Below are 14520 nucleotides of genomic sequence, written 5' to 3' on the forward strand. Positions count from 1 at the left end.
TTTTGGCAGCTTCGTTCGTCTATTAATATAATTCGAAGACATTTTAATCAAACCTACAAGTTGCCTAACCGTTCATTTAAAAAACCATAAAACTGTTGGATAGTTATTTGGTTAAACCCTTTTAACCTTTAAGTTGTAAAAGACAATGAGAAGTTTGGTATTTTGTTAAAATATTCATTCCAATATTGTTTTCAAGTTAGGTAGCTTCCTTGGAATCTTAACTCGACACTTGTTTATGTCAACCTGAAGAACCAATTAGCATAAACCCAAAAATCTAGACAAAAATAGAGAGATTATAATCAAGTTTAATTAGGACAAGTGTCCTCTTCGAACCAGCACTTGCTTTAACTAGAGTTAATTACACCGTGCCTTGCACATTGTGTTAATTACCATTAACAATTGAATTGTCAAGTTTCAACTGAATTAAAAAAAATAAAAAATAAGCAAGGCTTTCCAAACTCAAACAAGGCTAATATTAATAACTCAAAACAACTATGTTGAAGTACATATTCCTCCTTTAGAACATAAACAATCACACTCAAAAACAAATGCTTTAAAGCTTTAATAGCAATGGAAGAACAAACAAGGCTTATGTGTAAGAGCTTTTTAATAGCAATGGAAGAACAAACAAGGCTTATGTGTAAGAGCAAAAGCTTCTGATCACTCTCTCATGTCATCACCTTCATCTTCCTCTTCGCTTAGAGCGAGATCAGCAAGCAACTCTTCCACAGGAATAGAAGGTAAATCATCTCCGTCAGCCACAGATGTCATCTCTGATGGCTGGTATTCTCTGTTACGGTACAATGATATATTGAACCTCATATCAGGGTTTTCCTCCAGATCTTTCAAGAACTGTTCATACTCGGAATTCATCTTCTCCGGATCACCTCTACCTCTATCATCAACTTCCATGTCAAGGGATTTAAGCTTCCAGGCACGAGGTTTCCCACGCTTCTTCTGGCGCTTCTCTTCATAGCTCTTCTTTATCAAAATTGCATCTGGAAGGATCAGACCCTTGTGCTTCTCTAGTTCGCTGTCATTACCGTTAGCCCCATATAAGTCATAGCCAAGAGCATAATCCCCAGGGCTCAAAAGATGGCCTAGATGCGTTCTTATGGAGAAAATTGTATCATTTTTCCCAAAATCCGATACACGGGCCACTTGTGCATCAGCTAAAACATACTTGGAGCCACCAACATTAACTTCAGAAGAAACAATCTCCACATCTAACACTATATACTCTACTAGCTGCCTGCTAGTGAGTAGAGACTTGAATGACGCCCTCCAATACTGATCAGCATCCAAGAAACAAAGCCTTAAGGTGAACGGATCCAACAAAGCAATGCTGCTGGTCACTTTAGTGCAAATCACAAGAGGCCCCAGATTTCCCAAACTAGCAGCCACTTTTGGAGGCAAACAGATCAAATCCTCACGACATATTGGGCAGATTTCGACTGAGAAAGTGTACTTGTAATTATAGTTATTACTCTTAGAATCATGGGAAACAAGCTGTTTGTCATGGCGACTCTTCACTGGAGCAACCTTACCAATGAACTCCCCAAATTTCACAGCATGACTCCGGTTTGAGAAAAAGAAGTCAATCCCTTGATCCATCTGCTTAATCTTTATGGCAGCGGCAGCAGCACCATGCTTCAGAATCAGCTGCTCCAAATAAAAGAAAGTGCGCCTGTGAGAAACATGCTGGCGCAGTTGCACGGCTGCAACCCACTGGTCTGGATTGGCCTGAACCCTCGAACAAGATTCACACATATTTTCTTGCTGAACAAACTCGACCACATACGATTGTTCAAGTATTGCTCCATTAAGAACCTCTTTTTGAATTTTCAATTTGACCTTGATCCTTTTGGAATGGGGTTCGGTCCAAATGAACTCCGCATTCACCAATCTTACTTTATTCAAATTCTTCAGCCTCTTCACGCAGAAAGTCAAAAGCTCCTTCGATTCCAATTGTGCTTTGACCCAAGTTCTCGGTGGCTGCAAGTAGGTGTCACACTCGGGGCAATGAATTATGATCACATTCTTCTGCAGACCTTCTGTGATGTCAACTTCTGAGCGCAAACACTTGACACACATATTGGCAGAATTTGGTGCCATTGGAATACCACATTTGCAACACAAAACACTGCCAATCGTTTGGGTAACCATAAACATACCTGCTTCTTCAGCCATGGCTGATATTTGTAACACTAAAATTTAATAACAAAAGAAGAAGTAAGTATTAAAATTTGAGGGAAAAAAGGGAACCAAAAAAAAAATCTTTACCAATCAGTTATGGCTCCACAAATTTCCATTGTTACAATAATACATTGCATAATAATACAACCTTAAAAACACATCACAAAACATCAACCAGAAAAAATATAATTGAATCTCCCATATGCCTAATTTAAACAAAATAGTATATACATAGATGACAATAAAAACAAAAAAAGAAAGAACACTTGCAAAACTCCATTGATGATAGAATAAAATTTCAGGACCTAAACTAACCATTAAACCAATGGGTTCGCTGCCATTTTTAAATGGCCAAAGTGCAGCTGAATGTGATATTCTTCAACAGATAAAATGTTAAAAATATCCCAATATTCAAACAGTTGGCTGGTTTGTGGACACATCCAATTCCCATTATAAGGCAGTGTTTTTAAACGGCATGATAAGAGGACTAGAAGTAAATGTGCGTGTGTATGTAACTTAGGGATTAGTATGACAAAGAGATGGGCCTAGGCAATACAACACAATCCTTTAATAGCATACAAAATAGACTTTGCAACCCTTTTTTTTTTTTTTTTTTAAGGAAAAAAGTACTGTAGAGGTTCATGGGGTTTACCATTTTATCAAATCACTATTTAGGGTTAAAAATTTTTCAAATCACTCCTTACAAGATATGCTTTGTAATCAAATCGCTCCCTCCATACATCTACCCTTAGGGTTTTTAATGAAAATTGTGCCGCATAGGTGCAAGACCACATTAGATAATCATTCTCACCCAAAACTCAGGGCGCTATAGTTTCCCTCTTCCCCTCTCTAGCATGGCCTACATCCTGAATCATTCGTGTACGAGACATAAGTTGGGGACGTCGCATTTGGGCTTGAGGAAGTATGACATCCACAGCTTGTACACACACAAAACACAGGACACAAACCAAAACCTTTCCCTCTAAACAATCCTAGACTCCAGTATTTCTTTATTCTACTACTACTATCCTAATAAGATTTAATAACCCCGGATTTATGATTAGATCAAATGGCGGGGAAGGAATACAATTTTACACAAGGAATTTTTGCTCTCTTCTGATGTGCTCCCTTTTACTTCAATTGAAAGTGACGTTATATATACTTTTCATTGAGGACTGCCATGTTACCTGAATCTTCATTGCCTATAAAAATAAATAAATTATAAATTGCATGGAACATCTCTCTCTCTCTTAAATCAAAATGAACAGGAAATTCTTTATGCTATCGATGTGTATGCCACTCTTGGATAGAGTCAGCAATCTTTTATTCAACCTGGGAGTTGAACAGAAGATAATGACCTACTGCAAATTCAATATGATTCACGGTGTTAGCAATTCTCTAAGGAGAAACATTGTTTCCCGCCACCTCACCAAAACACGAAGTAAAAATAAAAATAAATAACAAATCATAGCTAAACAAACAAAGTCAAATCAAAACGGAAACCCAAAGCATAAACAAGCATCACTCCACAAAATTGAACAAAACAAATAGATAAACAGACAAACCCAAACCCAAATCAAAACAAAAACCAAAGCAAACCCATCACAAATAAAGAAAAATCTGATCCTCATATGTAAACACGTACACATACCTTCTTCTTCCGATTTTTTGATGGTGGGCGTTGCCGGTGGTGGCGGAAGTGGTTGGCTGTGGAAGGAGGCCGTGAGCAGAGAGAGAGAGAGAGAGAGCAGCGTGGGAGAGGAGAGGGAAAAGTGAAAAATGAACCCGAACCCGAACCCGAACCCGAACCCGTACCCTAACCTTTAAAATTACCCACGCGTGATTCGTATGTATACTTGGGATCCGGCTTATATATCTGTGGTAGAAATAACAACGGCCGAGATTTAAACTATACGACGGCGTAGTGCCTAGCCAAACCGAACGTAAGAGGCATGCAATTGACGCGGTGTGTAAACCCAAGATTCGAACCAACTTTTTCTTCACAAACCAAGCCTTCGTCACAAGCTAATACCTTTGTAGGCATAAACATTACTAATACTTAAAGCCCTAGGGGGGTGTAAAGCCGGCTGGTTAATCAGCTGCCAACAAGTAATTGACTACCAACTAATAATTGAAAACCGGCAAACCGGCCAACTGTTTCTAAAAGCGATTGAAAATAGGGTTACCAGTTTTTGAAATGCCAAAAGCCGCTATAACCGCTAACCGAGTATGTATATATAATATATATTTATTTATTAAAAAAAATAAACGACGTGGTTACGGTTTTACTCTAAGGTTTAAGTTTTAAATTTTACTTTATACAAAAAAAAAAAAAAAAAGTTTTAAGTTTTACACTTTCAGTCAACCACAATAATAGCTTATTGGGCCAAAAAATTCTTAATTTTTTTTAATGGCAAAAAATGTTTAAATTAAGTCCAAAAAGTAGGTCCAAAAGGCCATATGATCCTTGCCAATTTAAATAAAAGGGATAATATCCCGTTCAAATAAAATGGAGAGGAACCTAATTCCAAAGGGGCCGAATCTTTTAAAGACCCAATGAGTGGCTTTGTTTTCTAATGACAACAATTTGCTCATTTGACCTTTTTTTTAAATGGCTCACTATCTATCTGGCCCAAATGCACTCTACGACTCTAACTCACCAATTTGGTGGGCCTAAAACAATCGCTCAAGGCCCACAGAGAGAGAGAGAGACCCAGTAAACGTTTCCCCAATCCTTGCAGGAAAAAAAAAAATGCTGAAATAATCAATCTCAATAAAAAAGACAGCCTATAAACTTTGGTATGTCTTTTTGTATAGCGGCCGTGACTTGTGAGGCTTCTGCAAGAAACTACTTCTAGATTAATGGTATCTTTTTTCTTGCATTTGTGCCTTTTAATCTTAACCAACATGTTGATTCTTGCTTCTTTTGATATTTAATTAGGAGCCTATAAAAGTTCTTGATATGAACTGCACCAGTTTATAGATATTGGTTTTTATATGATATGATGCTACCATTTGTATAAGTATGATGAATGCCTTGGGGAGATGTATAATAATATTATAATATAACATATTGAAATATCAATTGACGAAAAAGCTTAAAGCCTGTGAGTTAGTGTCAAATTATAATATATTAACACCTCACATCTATCGTATCTTTCTAACGTGGGATTTAACATTTGTACACTTGTACGTATATACTCAATAATCAAGCTACTTAATTTGTGCATTATAAGTTAGCAGCAAGATATGGTTTGGGAGGAGTACTATTATTTGCTTCCCTTTGATTAAAATAACTCATAATGATCAGTAAAATGAGCTGATCATTTCAGTAAAAAAGTGCTGGGATCCTAATAGTTAGCTTGTTAGTTACTTACCATTGAATCTAAAGATAAAACATCCGGATAAGCCATTAATGGAACAAAGAGATCTTACAATTAGGGGTGGAAAACTGACGTTAGCCGAAAGCTCTGATACATGAAAAAGCTTATAATTAATGCAATGAAAAATAAAATAGAAAAGCAGAAGGCTTCTCCAGTTGGGAGCCCATCAAAAGTATCTACTGCTATTGGGGTATATTATTTTACCTTTTCTTTTAGTCCCATCTGCCATGACCACTGGAAACCTACTTTGGGAAAGTTCTGATATTATTATGCAAATACTCATCAGCATTCATCTTTGGATGGCTGATCAGCAGCTTGTCCCATCCTATGTCGATTCTCGCGTGCATCCATTAATATCTACAAGCAATGGCAGTTCTTCTATTTGGTAAGCAGCTCACACAGTTCATGGGACTTGACCTTCTGGGGGTGGAGGTGCCATTCGACTGAAAGGCCATTGGCATTTGTCAATAACTTATTGAAATTGCAGATGAACTTCAACAGCTATTATACACAAAGGAATATTTGGTCTCTTGTGATTTGCTCCTTTTTACTTCAATTGAAAGTGACATTGCATATATATATATATATGTATGTATATTTTATGAGTATTTGTACTTTTCATTGAGGACAGCCATGTTAGCTGAATCTTCATTTCCTATCAAAATGAATAGGAAATTCTTTATGCTATCGATGTGTATGCCACTAGATCTTGGATAGAGTCAGCAATCTTGTACGTTTTCTGCCTGCTGGGATGAGTTGAAAAGAAGACAATGACCTACTGCAACTTCAATATGGTGTCAGCAATTCTCCAAGGAGCAACATTGTTTCCGACCACCTCTACCATTAAAAGGGCAAGAGATGATCATGTGCTGAGGTTTGTTTTGAAAGAGACTTCATTAAAATTTATTGCTAGAATCTAGATTGTTTTGTTCACACTTCAGGTGCATGTCTACGTTAGGAAATAAAGTTATGGGGAAAAAAAAATTATAGTACTTTATGCCTTGTTCTTTTAGGAATTACTCTTAATTGAAATCACCAATTATTCTAAAATTAACCCAAAGAAATTAATAAGGTATATATATTGTAATAATGCATCCATGGTTATAGGCACACTGCCAAACTACAGAAAGTTTCCAATATTGTTTACGTTTTATATTTGACTGCTTTAATTTGTCTCATATTATATAACATGTGATAACTATATTTACCTCTCCTTAACTAACACCGTATTTGCAATGTTTTCCCCCCAGTATTTTAATTTTTGCAATGTTCCCCAGTCAAATATTAGAGTTGCACTGTCTTCATTCTGCTATCCAAAATAACAAAAATACTCTGCATAAGATCAAAAAATTCTGAAAAAAAAAAGCTAAAAAGTGAAAAAAAAAAATAAATAAAAAATTCTGAAAAAAGCAAAAAAAAAAAGAAAAAAAAAAGTATTTTAATGATCATTTAAAGCATGGAATAGGACATTGCAACCTCGATGGTAGATTGAGGAACATTGGAAAAATTGAAACAATGGGGGATATTGCAAATGGGTTGATATAATTGGAGGGGATAAATGTAGTTTTCCCATGTAACATTTACAAGTTCATGTGTCTCTTGAGCACGTGATAAGTATATATATATATATTAGGAGAAGCTTTATTTTGGCCTCCTGAACTTTCACTCAATTTTACAGGCCTTCCCTGAACTTCCAAATCTCTCATTTTGGACCTCTGAACTTTCAATTACTCTCAATGTGGACCCTTCCGTCAGATTTTAAACGTTACATGACGTTTATACCCCTGACTTTTGTATAAAATTTCAACTTCAAAAACTTTTTTTTTATTTAAAAAAAATGAAAATCAATGACATTTTGGTCTTTTTTTTTTTTGTATTTTTAACGGCTAAAATTAACAGAAGGGTTCTAATTGAGAGTAATTGAAAGTTCAGGGATCCAAAATGAGAGATTTGGAAGTTCAGAGGGAGTTTGTAAAATCAGGTGGAAGTTCAGGAGGCCAAAGTAAAGTTTTCCCTATATTTTAAAAAAACTATGTGATTAATCATGTGATTCCCACATGCTAATTAAAAAATCATCCTTATAATTAAGTTCTTGAATCTAAATTTTGATTTCAGTAGTGCATACATTTCTTTTTTCAATAAGTTTAATCAGAACCCTCTCTCTTTATACATAAGAAGGTGAAGAATGTCTTTAAGTTTTGGGGGAGAACATAAATAAGCAAAGGTCTACAGTGCAACGTTAGAGAGATTCTTCCACTTTGAGTCCCAGGCATCTTCTTTAATAGGAACTTTGTTACTATGTCTTCTTAAATAGGCATCATATATCTATACTGCTCGTAACCTTTTCCATACTCGGTTATAAATTAAGATTATTCCCTTTGCTTGTTCACTTTCATCAAATAGTACGGTTCTATATCAATAGTGCCACAAAAAGTATCATTGAAACCGTCAAAGTGATTGAGATTCCGTGTTACTAAAAAATCCAAACAGTGTAAAAAAGAGGTTGCAGAATCTACCTGTTTTGAACAGTTTAAGATGTATAAACAGCTTGTTCGATCGAAACAGATGGATGAATCCTGTAACTTTCTTCCCTAGGCTACTCAAAGTTATCTTAATCTGGTAGTAATCATGCAAGCCAGTTGAGATTAAAGTCGAATGTCTTGTCACTGTCTCTAATGCTAACCTAAGACACCAACATTAATTTACAGGCTGCCTTTAATGTTTTTTTTGTTTTTTTTTTCATGGGCTTGATGCATCAAATTTTGGTAATTAACATGTACAAGTAAAGACATATTGCATGGATTACATGGGGTTCATAATTTTTAAGTTGAAAAGGAAAAGAAAAGGTGATGGCAGTGGAAGGGAAAAGGTGGCACTAACATGGTCAAAAAGGTCGGTGAGAGCGCTTGTGTAAGCCATGAACTGGATTCTCTTGTCTTTCTCAACAAAGTCTTGATTAAATATGTAATTATGGGGGAAAAATCCTATCAAAGGCATAACTTTAGGCTTTACTTAAGGCCAAGGAGACATGACGTACTCTTGGCTAAAGATTCTCCATTACTTAATTATCTAAGAAACCTAGCTAGCTTGTTGGATTCTGATGCAACTTTTCTTTCTCTCTCTCAATTGGCACACACAGTTATACTTAGCTCACTGCTGATAAAGAAGCTTTTTAACTAGGGAGAGGAGATGATGAGCATGCTCATTAAGAGCTACCAAAAGTTATTTAAATATATATAAGTTTCTTTTATTTGTGTATGTGGGATTTCCCCGACAGTAAATGTAGAGATTTCTTTTGAAATTTACCTGTCCGAGCAAGTGGGTGGACGGTTCGAGTCCTGTTCGGATTCTCTTATTTGTTGTCCAAATTGTTAACCATCCGAACAACAAAATTGCTGAAAATCTCTACCCTAGTTTAACATATCGACTTGTTGGGTATTTGTTTGTGTCAAGTGTCCATCAGCAAAGACAAGGTAGGTTGTGGTGTCTTTGAAGTCAACACTTCATGGATCAAACAGCCGTAAAGATTGGTAGAAATTTCCTTTTGTCTTTGGGATGACCAAGAAAAATTATGCAAGGAAGTGAATAAGGTCGGCTTTGTTTGGTAAACCCTTGTCCCTAGATACTGTAGTTGAGTAGATTGATATGAAAAAAAAAATAAGAATGTTTGGTATAAAAAAAGTGAAAAATTTTATTTTGTAGTAATTTTTTTTATTTAAATTGTAATAAAAAGTATATGATGTGATATAAAAAGTGAAAAAAGTGAATGTCTTGATGTTGATTTTTTTTTTAAAAAAAAAAAAAAATTGAAGTGAATAGTATTGAGGGCAGGAGAAGAGGTTTACCAAACGGAGCCGAGTCATGTATTTTTTAGCATACGAGAAGTGTATGTTTTTTTTAATAATTTAGAAGAAACATAGCACTTTTAGAGAAAAGTTTATAGGAGTGAAAATATCTGATTATCTGTCATTTTAGATATACTTAGGTGGCAGGGGAAGTAGTTATCATAATCTTTGTGATGGACATAAACCCAACTCGATATTCATGAGCTCATGTCGTACATCATCTTAACTGTAAAAATTCTTGGTAGGACACAGGAATCAAATTGGACAGAGTAAATGGTCATATTTCAATAACATCATTCTTTTCCAGGAATCATGAAATGCAGAATTTGGCACTGAATTTTTTGACCCAGAGGGGTCTGATAGTGATTTACCATCCAATTAATTTTCTTTCTTTTCATTCCCCCCCTGTACCATATCTCAGACTACCATACCATTCATATCTGCTCATTTGTGTCAACAATTATGAGACATCTGCTTCCGTCATGTCTTAGAAAGGGGAAGGAAGACAGGTAGAAAATAGGGAAGGGCCAATTCCATCTGTCTGCTTGACAAAGCCCTGCAGGACAATGGAATCTATGGAAAATGGAAAACAGGTAGAAAAAAATGACCGGTTTTGAAGAATCTTCTCATAAAGATATGTTTTGATTTCCTCCTAATCATATTCCCACCCCTGATCATTAATTAGTTTGATTAAAATGGGATCAGATATTAAGGATGAGGAAATTAAGAATAGAAAAACCTTTAAAAAAAAAAAAAAAAACATGGAATTTAGTGGATAAATCTGCATATATTTTAACTGATATACTGCCCCCAGAACCATCTAACATATTTATAGGGGTGCCTGGTTGCGGATTTCAAGGGTCAACTTAGGTTCCAAAGCATTGCGGTTGCCGTTGGTGTTAGGTCCCCTGAATTTCCTCTTGATCTCCTACGCTTTCCACCATTATTTAATTGAAGAAAAAAAAAAAAATGAAGTGACAGATTTGTTCATGCATGTGTAATAATCTCAGAAAGGCAACGTGCAAAAGCTAATGCACAGTACAGTGTATTGTGATGTTCACTGATGCCAGCTGCTCTGTTTTCCTCTACGGGTGGAATCTTTTAAGCTACACCTATGACATTTCTATACTTGGAAATCACAACCTCAATCAAAACCCTTAAAGTAGCAAAAAAATAAAATCTTAATCCAAAGTTTTGTAGGCTAATGAGCTCGATCTGGCATCCTTTAAGCAATTAGGTTCTGTCTTTGGTTGTATCCCCACATGGCTTAGTATATGCAAGTGCGTGTATTTTCAGAGCTTTTCTCCATTACCGATAGAGAGTGTGTGTAACGTTTGGTCGGATATTTGCATTATTTTACAATATTCACGTGGTCCTATATATATATATATATAAACTTAAATAAACTACACATTATATAAATGTTCTTCACTAGAGCACTCAGTTGAAATACGGAGATGCCATTTGGTTTGAATGGGGCACTTTGTGCGTTCGAATAGTCTCCACACATAGTGACGTGTGGAGACTATTAGGTTTGATTGCTTTCAACTTTTTAATTTTCTGTTTAATTAAATGATTCGAATTTGTTCTTTAGAGGTAATTTAATTGTCTGGGACCACACCTAATAAAGTAGAGATTATTAATTCAAATCCCACTCCCACTCTTATACGGAGATGTTAAAAAAAAAAAAAAAATTCATTCAAGTTTGTTGTATTTTTATAAAAATAAGCCTTTATTTTTATTTTTTATTTATCATTTAATTTCGTTGCGAGTTAGAAAGAGAGAGGGAGATAGAGGTCATAGACTAACAGCTAGCCGACAAGCAAAAGGGTTACTTGATGGTGGAGGATCACTGAATTCTTACCTTTTTCAGAGGGCTTTTTTAAATGTCTTGTCCATATATCCGTACGATTGGGCTAATTGAGAGAGAATGTTTGGGTTAAATGAAAGGCCAAACCAAAATTAAAACAACTCTTGATGTCAAAAAAACGAAGCCAATAGTATTGTATTCTGTCAAATTAAAAGTTTAAGAAAAAAAAAAAAAACATTGACTTATTAATTGTTGTTTTCATAAATTGGATTAATAACATACCATAAAAGTATATAGTTTTTAATTAACTAAATTAATAAGTTGAATTTTTTTATTTAATTTATTAAAAAAATTTGTAAGAGCACTAACATCAGTTTTTCTTTAATTTTCTTTAAATTTAGGGCACAAAAACACTTTTTGTTTCCTTTTAAAAATATATTTCACAATAATTTTTCTTACTTTTTTCTGTAATATTAAAATATTATATTTTTACAAAATACAAATTTTCTATCTACTTATACGTTTTTTACAAAATTTTATCACAATTCCTAATTAAAAACACTTAATAGGTTTTTGTGATTTTCTTTTTAATTTTTTTTAAACATTAAAAAAAATATATATATATGAAATATCTGCTGCTAGTGGTCTAATACCGTTACCGCTCATCATGGCTATATTTGAATAGGGGCGACAGGGATATAATGCAGGCCTCATGGGGTGGGACTCACAATGGCACCGGCTTTGTTTGAAATTCATGGCCGGAGATACGACCATTGGATTCTGTCACTCTGACAAAAATATTTTCCCCAAACATAATCATTATTCTCATGCAGCATGCAGTGTAGAGTAGTCTCTCTGCTAATAAAACCAAACATTAATGTTTGAAAACATCTACTTCGGAGTTTGACTAAACTACCCTTCTCTTAGCTGTCGAGGCTGCTAAATATGTTTTTAGTGAGGTTCACGACCGGAGTGGATAGGATAAATTATAAAACGATGGGAAATGTGGTCAATTCTCTTCTTTGGTTGGCATGAAGAATGTGGCAATTGAGGAAACTGACTTGCTAGACAGAAATTTCAAAGGGCGTGGGCTGATGTAACATTTTTTTCTTTTTATTCCCTTTGAAAAAACATAAGAAAAGAACAGCGTTGTTCTGACTATTAGGGCATATGAATATAAATATGGACCGTGTTAGTTATATATTTTAATAAATATAATAAAATAACGAAGAAAGAGGCAATCACTGTCGAGAAATATTTGTGAGAATCCTTCTGGTTCGTGGCCTTTTTTTGTTGGCTTTCTTTTTGGATGGGCTTCATAATTTTGTGGCAATTATGAACCCCATCTTTAATCCCATCTGTCTCTCCCTTCCAGGACATTATTGCCCACATAATAACATTTTTTCCAAGAGACCCAAATTCTGCCCACATGAAATGTGGAGGGAAATTTCTCTCAGATTGGGTGGTACGACAATTCTTCGAGCCAATTTCTACAAGTATCATGTCGTGTGTTTTTAGAAATGTCAAAAACACATGCTTGAAGAACACATGACACTTTTAGAGATTGAAATTTATATTAATGTGGAATTTTTGTTCAATTATTTTTTTTTTCTTGGTGAGAAAAGAATGTTGAAATTCAAAATCTGAAAATTGTGTTAAAAAAAAACAATGAATAGTTTTGATTTATTTATATCCCATTTGGGGGTTTGAGGAAGTATGTAGAATTGTATAATTCAAGTGGTGTCAAAAGGGCCCCTACCCACCTCTATACAGTGTAGGTCAGGCACTTTTGGGGACTACAAATTCACACCCCACCTTCACTTATCCGTCATGCTCAATATTCAACATCTTCCATCTCCCTAGCTTTCTCCATCTCTCTGCCTACAATACGTGAGAGTCTTTCATTGAATCCAAAAGCCCAACTCCTCCTCCGTCTTTGTTCTGCCTCTCCTTATAAAACAAAGAGCCTTTTTTTTTTTCCCTTTGTAATTTAGCACACCAACTCCTCTGTTCTTCCTCTGCCTCCCCCATTAAGCAGAGGAGATAAATTATATTGTTATGGCAACGATTGTGTGCCAAGGTTTGCAGTCATGTCTAGACTCCCATCTTGCCGAGCCAACATCAGTGAGGCTCAAGCTCTCTTCACCAAGACCACAATTCCCTCAACCACATGAATTAGCCTTAAAATCTTGCCTTTTGGATTCCAACGCCAAAGAAGATGAAGACGCTTGCCACATTCAGGAGACTTGCAACAAGTCCTATAATCATGGCTCCTCAAATCCTGACATGGGTGGCTGGAGTTTCCTCCAAGCTATCTCCGTAGACGCAATGGAGAAAGAAAACGCCTATGTGCATCCTCTTGTGAAGCGTTCTTCAGCCATGCTCAGCGAGAAAAGCTTGGAATTGTGCACTGAAAATTTGGGCAACGAGACGGGCACCGACATCAACGAAGGCAGCATTTTCTCATTGCCTTCATCGGACTTCAAGGGCGGGAATTCTCCGACAAGGGAACAAGCCAAACCGCGCCAACTTTTTGGAGCTAAGAAAGCGAATCCTCATAAATTTCCACCTCCCTTGACAACGATAAGCGGGTCGGATTCTCTTCGAGTTAGGCCCCACCGTGAAGGGGGGCGGCTAATAATCAAGGCTGTCAAGGCCCCAGCAACAAACAGTTACTTCCAAGCTGAAAGAAGCCATGGCCGCCTTCGAATATGCTTTTTCAAAAACTGGGTCGACTCGGAAGAACTGGCTGAGAATGAAGAAAATGAAGCAAGCGATGAAGAAGAAGAAGAAGAAGCCTTTGAAAATGACACCTATGAAGAAAAGCCACAAGAAGAGGAAGACGAAGAGGAAGAAGAAGAAGAAGAAGAAGAAGGCCTAGATGATGATGGAGAGAGTGATGTTTACTTGGGTCAAGAGATGATGGATGGTAATTATGTGAATTATGATGAGGCCGAAATGGGAATTATGGAAAAGTTTGAGAGGCCAACAAGGTGCAAAGAAGGTGATCAGCATGAGAAAAAGAGATTGTTAGATTGCAAGCCCTTGTGGGTGGCTACTTAATTAACTCCTTAAGCTTTATTTTGGATCTCTATGTAACTATATTCCACAATTTTTGTGTTTTGTCCCCCCCTTCTCTTCCATGGATCCCCTATTTCCTTCAAACATGCTTGTGGTAGGTAGTTATTATCGTTACATGGAGGGACACTCAAATAGTCAATCTTATTTATATTATGTATGAGCAGCAACATTAGCAAGTAATTAAGAACTGACCATTTTGAGCCAA

The 14520-nt window shown here is 35.9% G+C and overlaps 2 protein-coding genes across 2 annotated transcripts; one reads left to right on the plus strand and one right to left on the minus strand.

Moving 5' to 3' along the window:
- Positions 1-456: 456 nt before the first annotated feature.
- Positions 457-4023, minus strand: LOC132168053 (uncharacterized). Its single transcript, XM_059579120.1, has 2 exons — positions 3848-4023; positions 457-2207 (listed from the first exon to the last, which is right to left on the minus strand). The coding sequence occupies exon 2, from the start codon at positions 2188-2190 to the stop codon at positions 661-663; it is 1530 nt and encodes a 509-aa protein (XP_059435103.1). The 5' UTR covers positions 2191-2207; positions 3848-4023; the 3' UTR covers positions 457-660.
- Positions 4024-13072: 9049 nt separating this feature from the next.
- LOC132166926 (protein FANTASTIC FOUR 3) lies at positions 13073-14520 on the plus strand. Its single transcript, XM_059577782.1, has one exon. It carries the CDS (start codon positions 13293-13295, stop codon positions 14295-14297), a length of 1005 nt encoding a protein of 334 aa, XP_059433765.1. The 5' UTR covers positions 13073-13292; the 3' UTR covers positions 14298-14520.

This window comes from Corylus avellana, chromosome ca1 (genome assembly GCF_901000735.1).
Source record: "Corylus avellana chromosome ca1, CavTom2PMs-1.0".
In the NCBI taxonomy this organism is placed as follows: domain Eukaryota; kingdom Viridiplantae; phylum Streptophyta; class Magnoliopsida; order Fagales; family Betulaceae; genus Corylus; species Corylus avellana.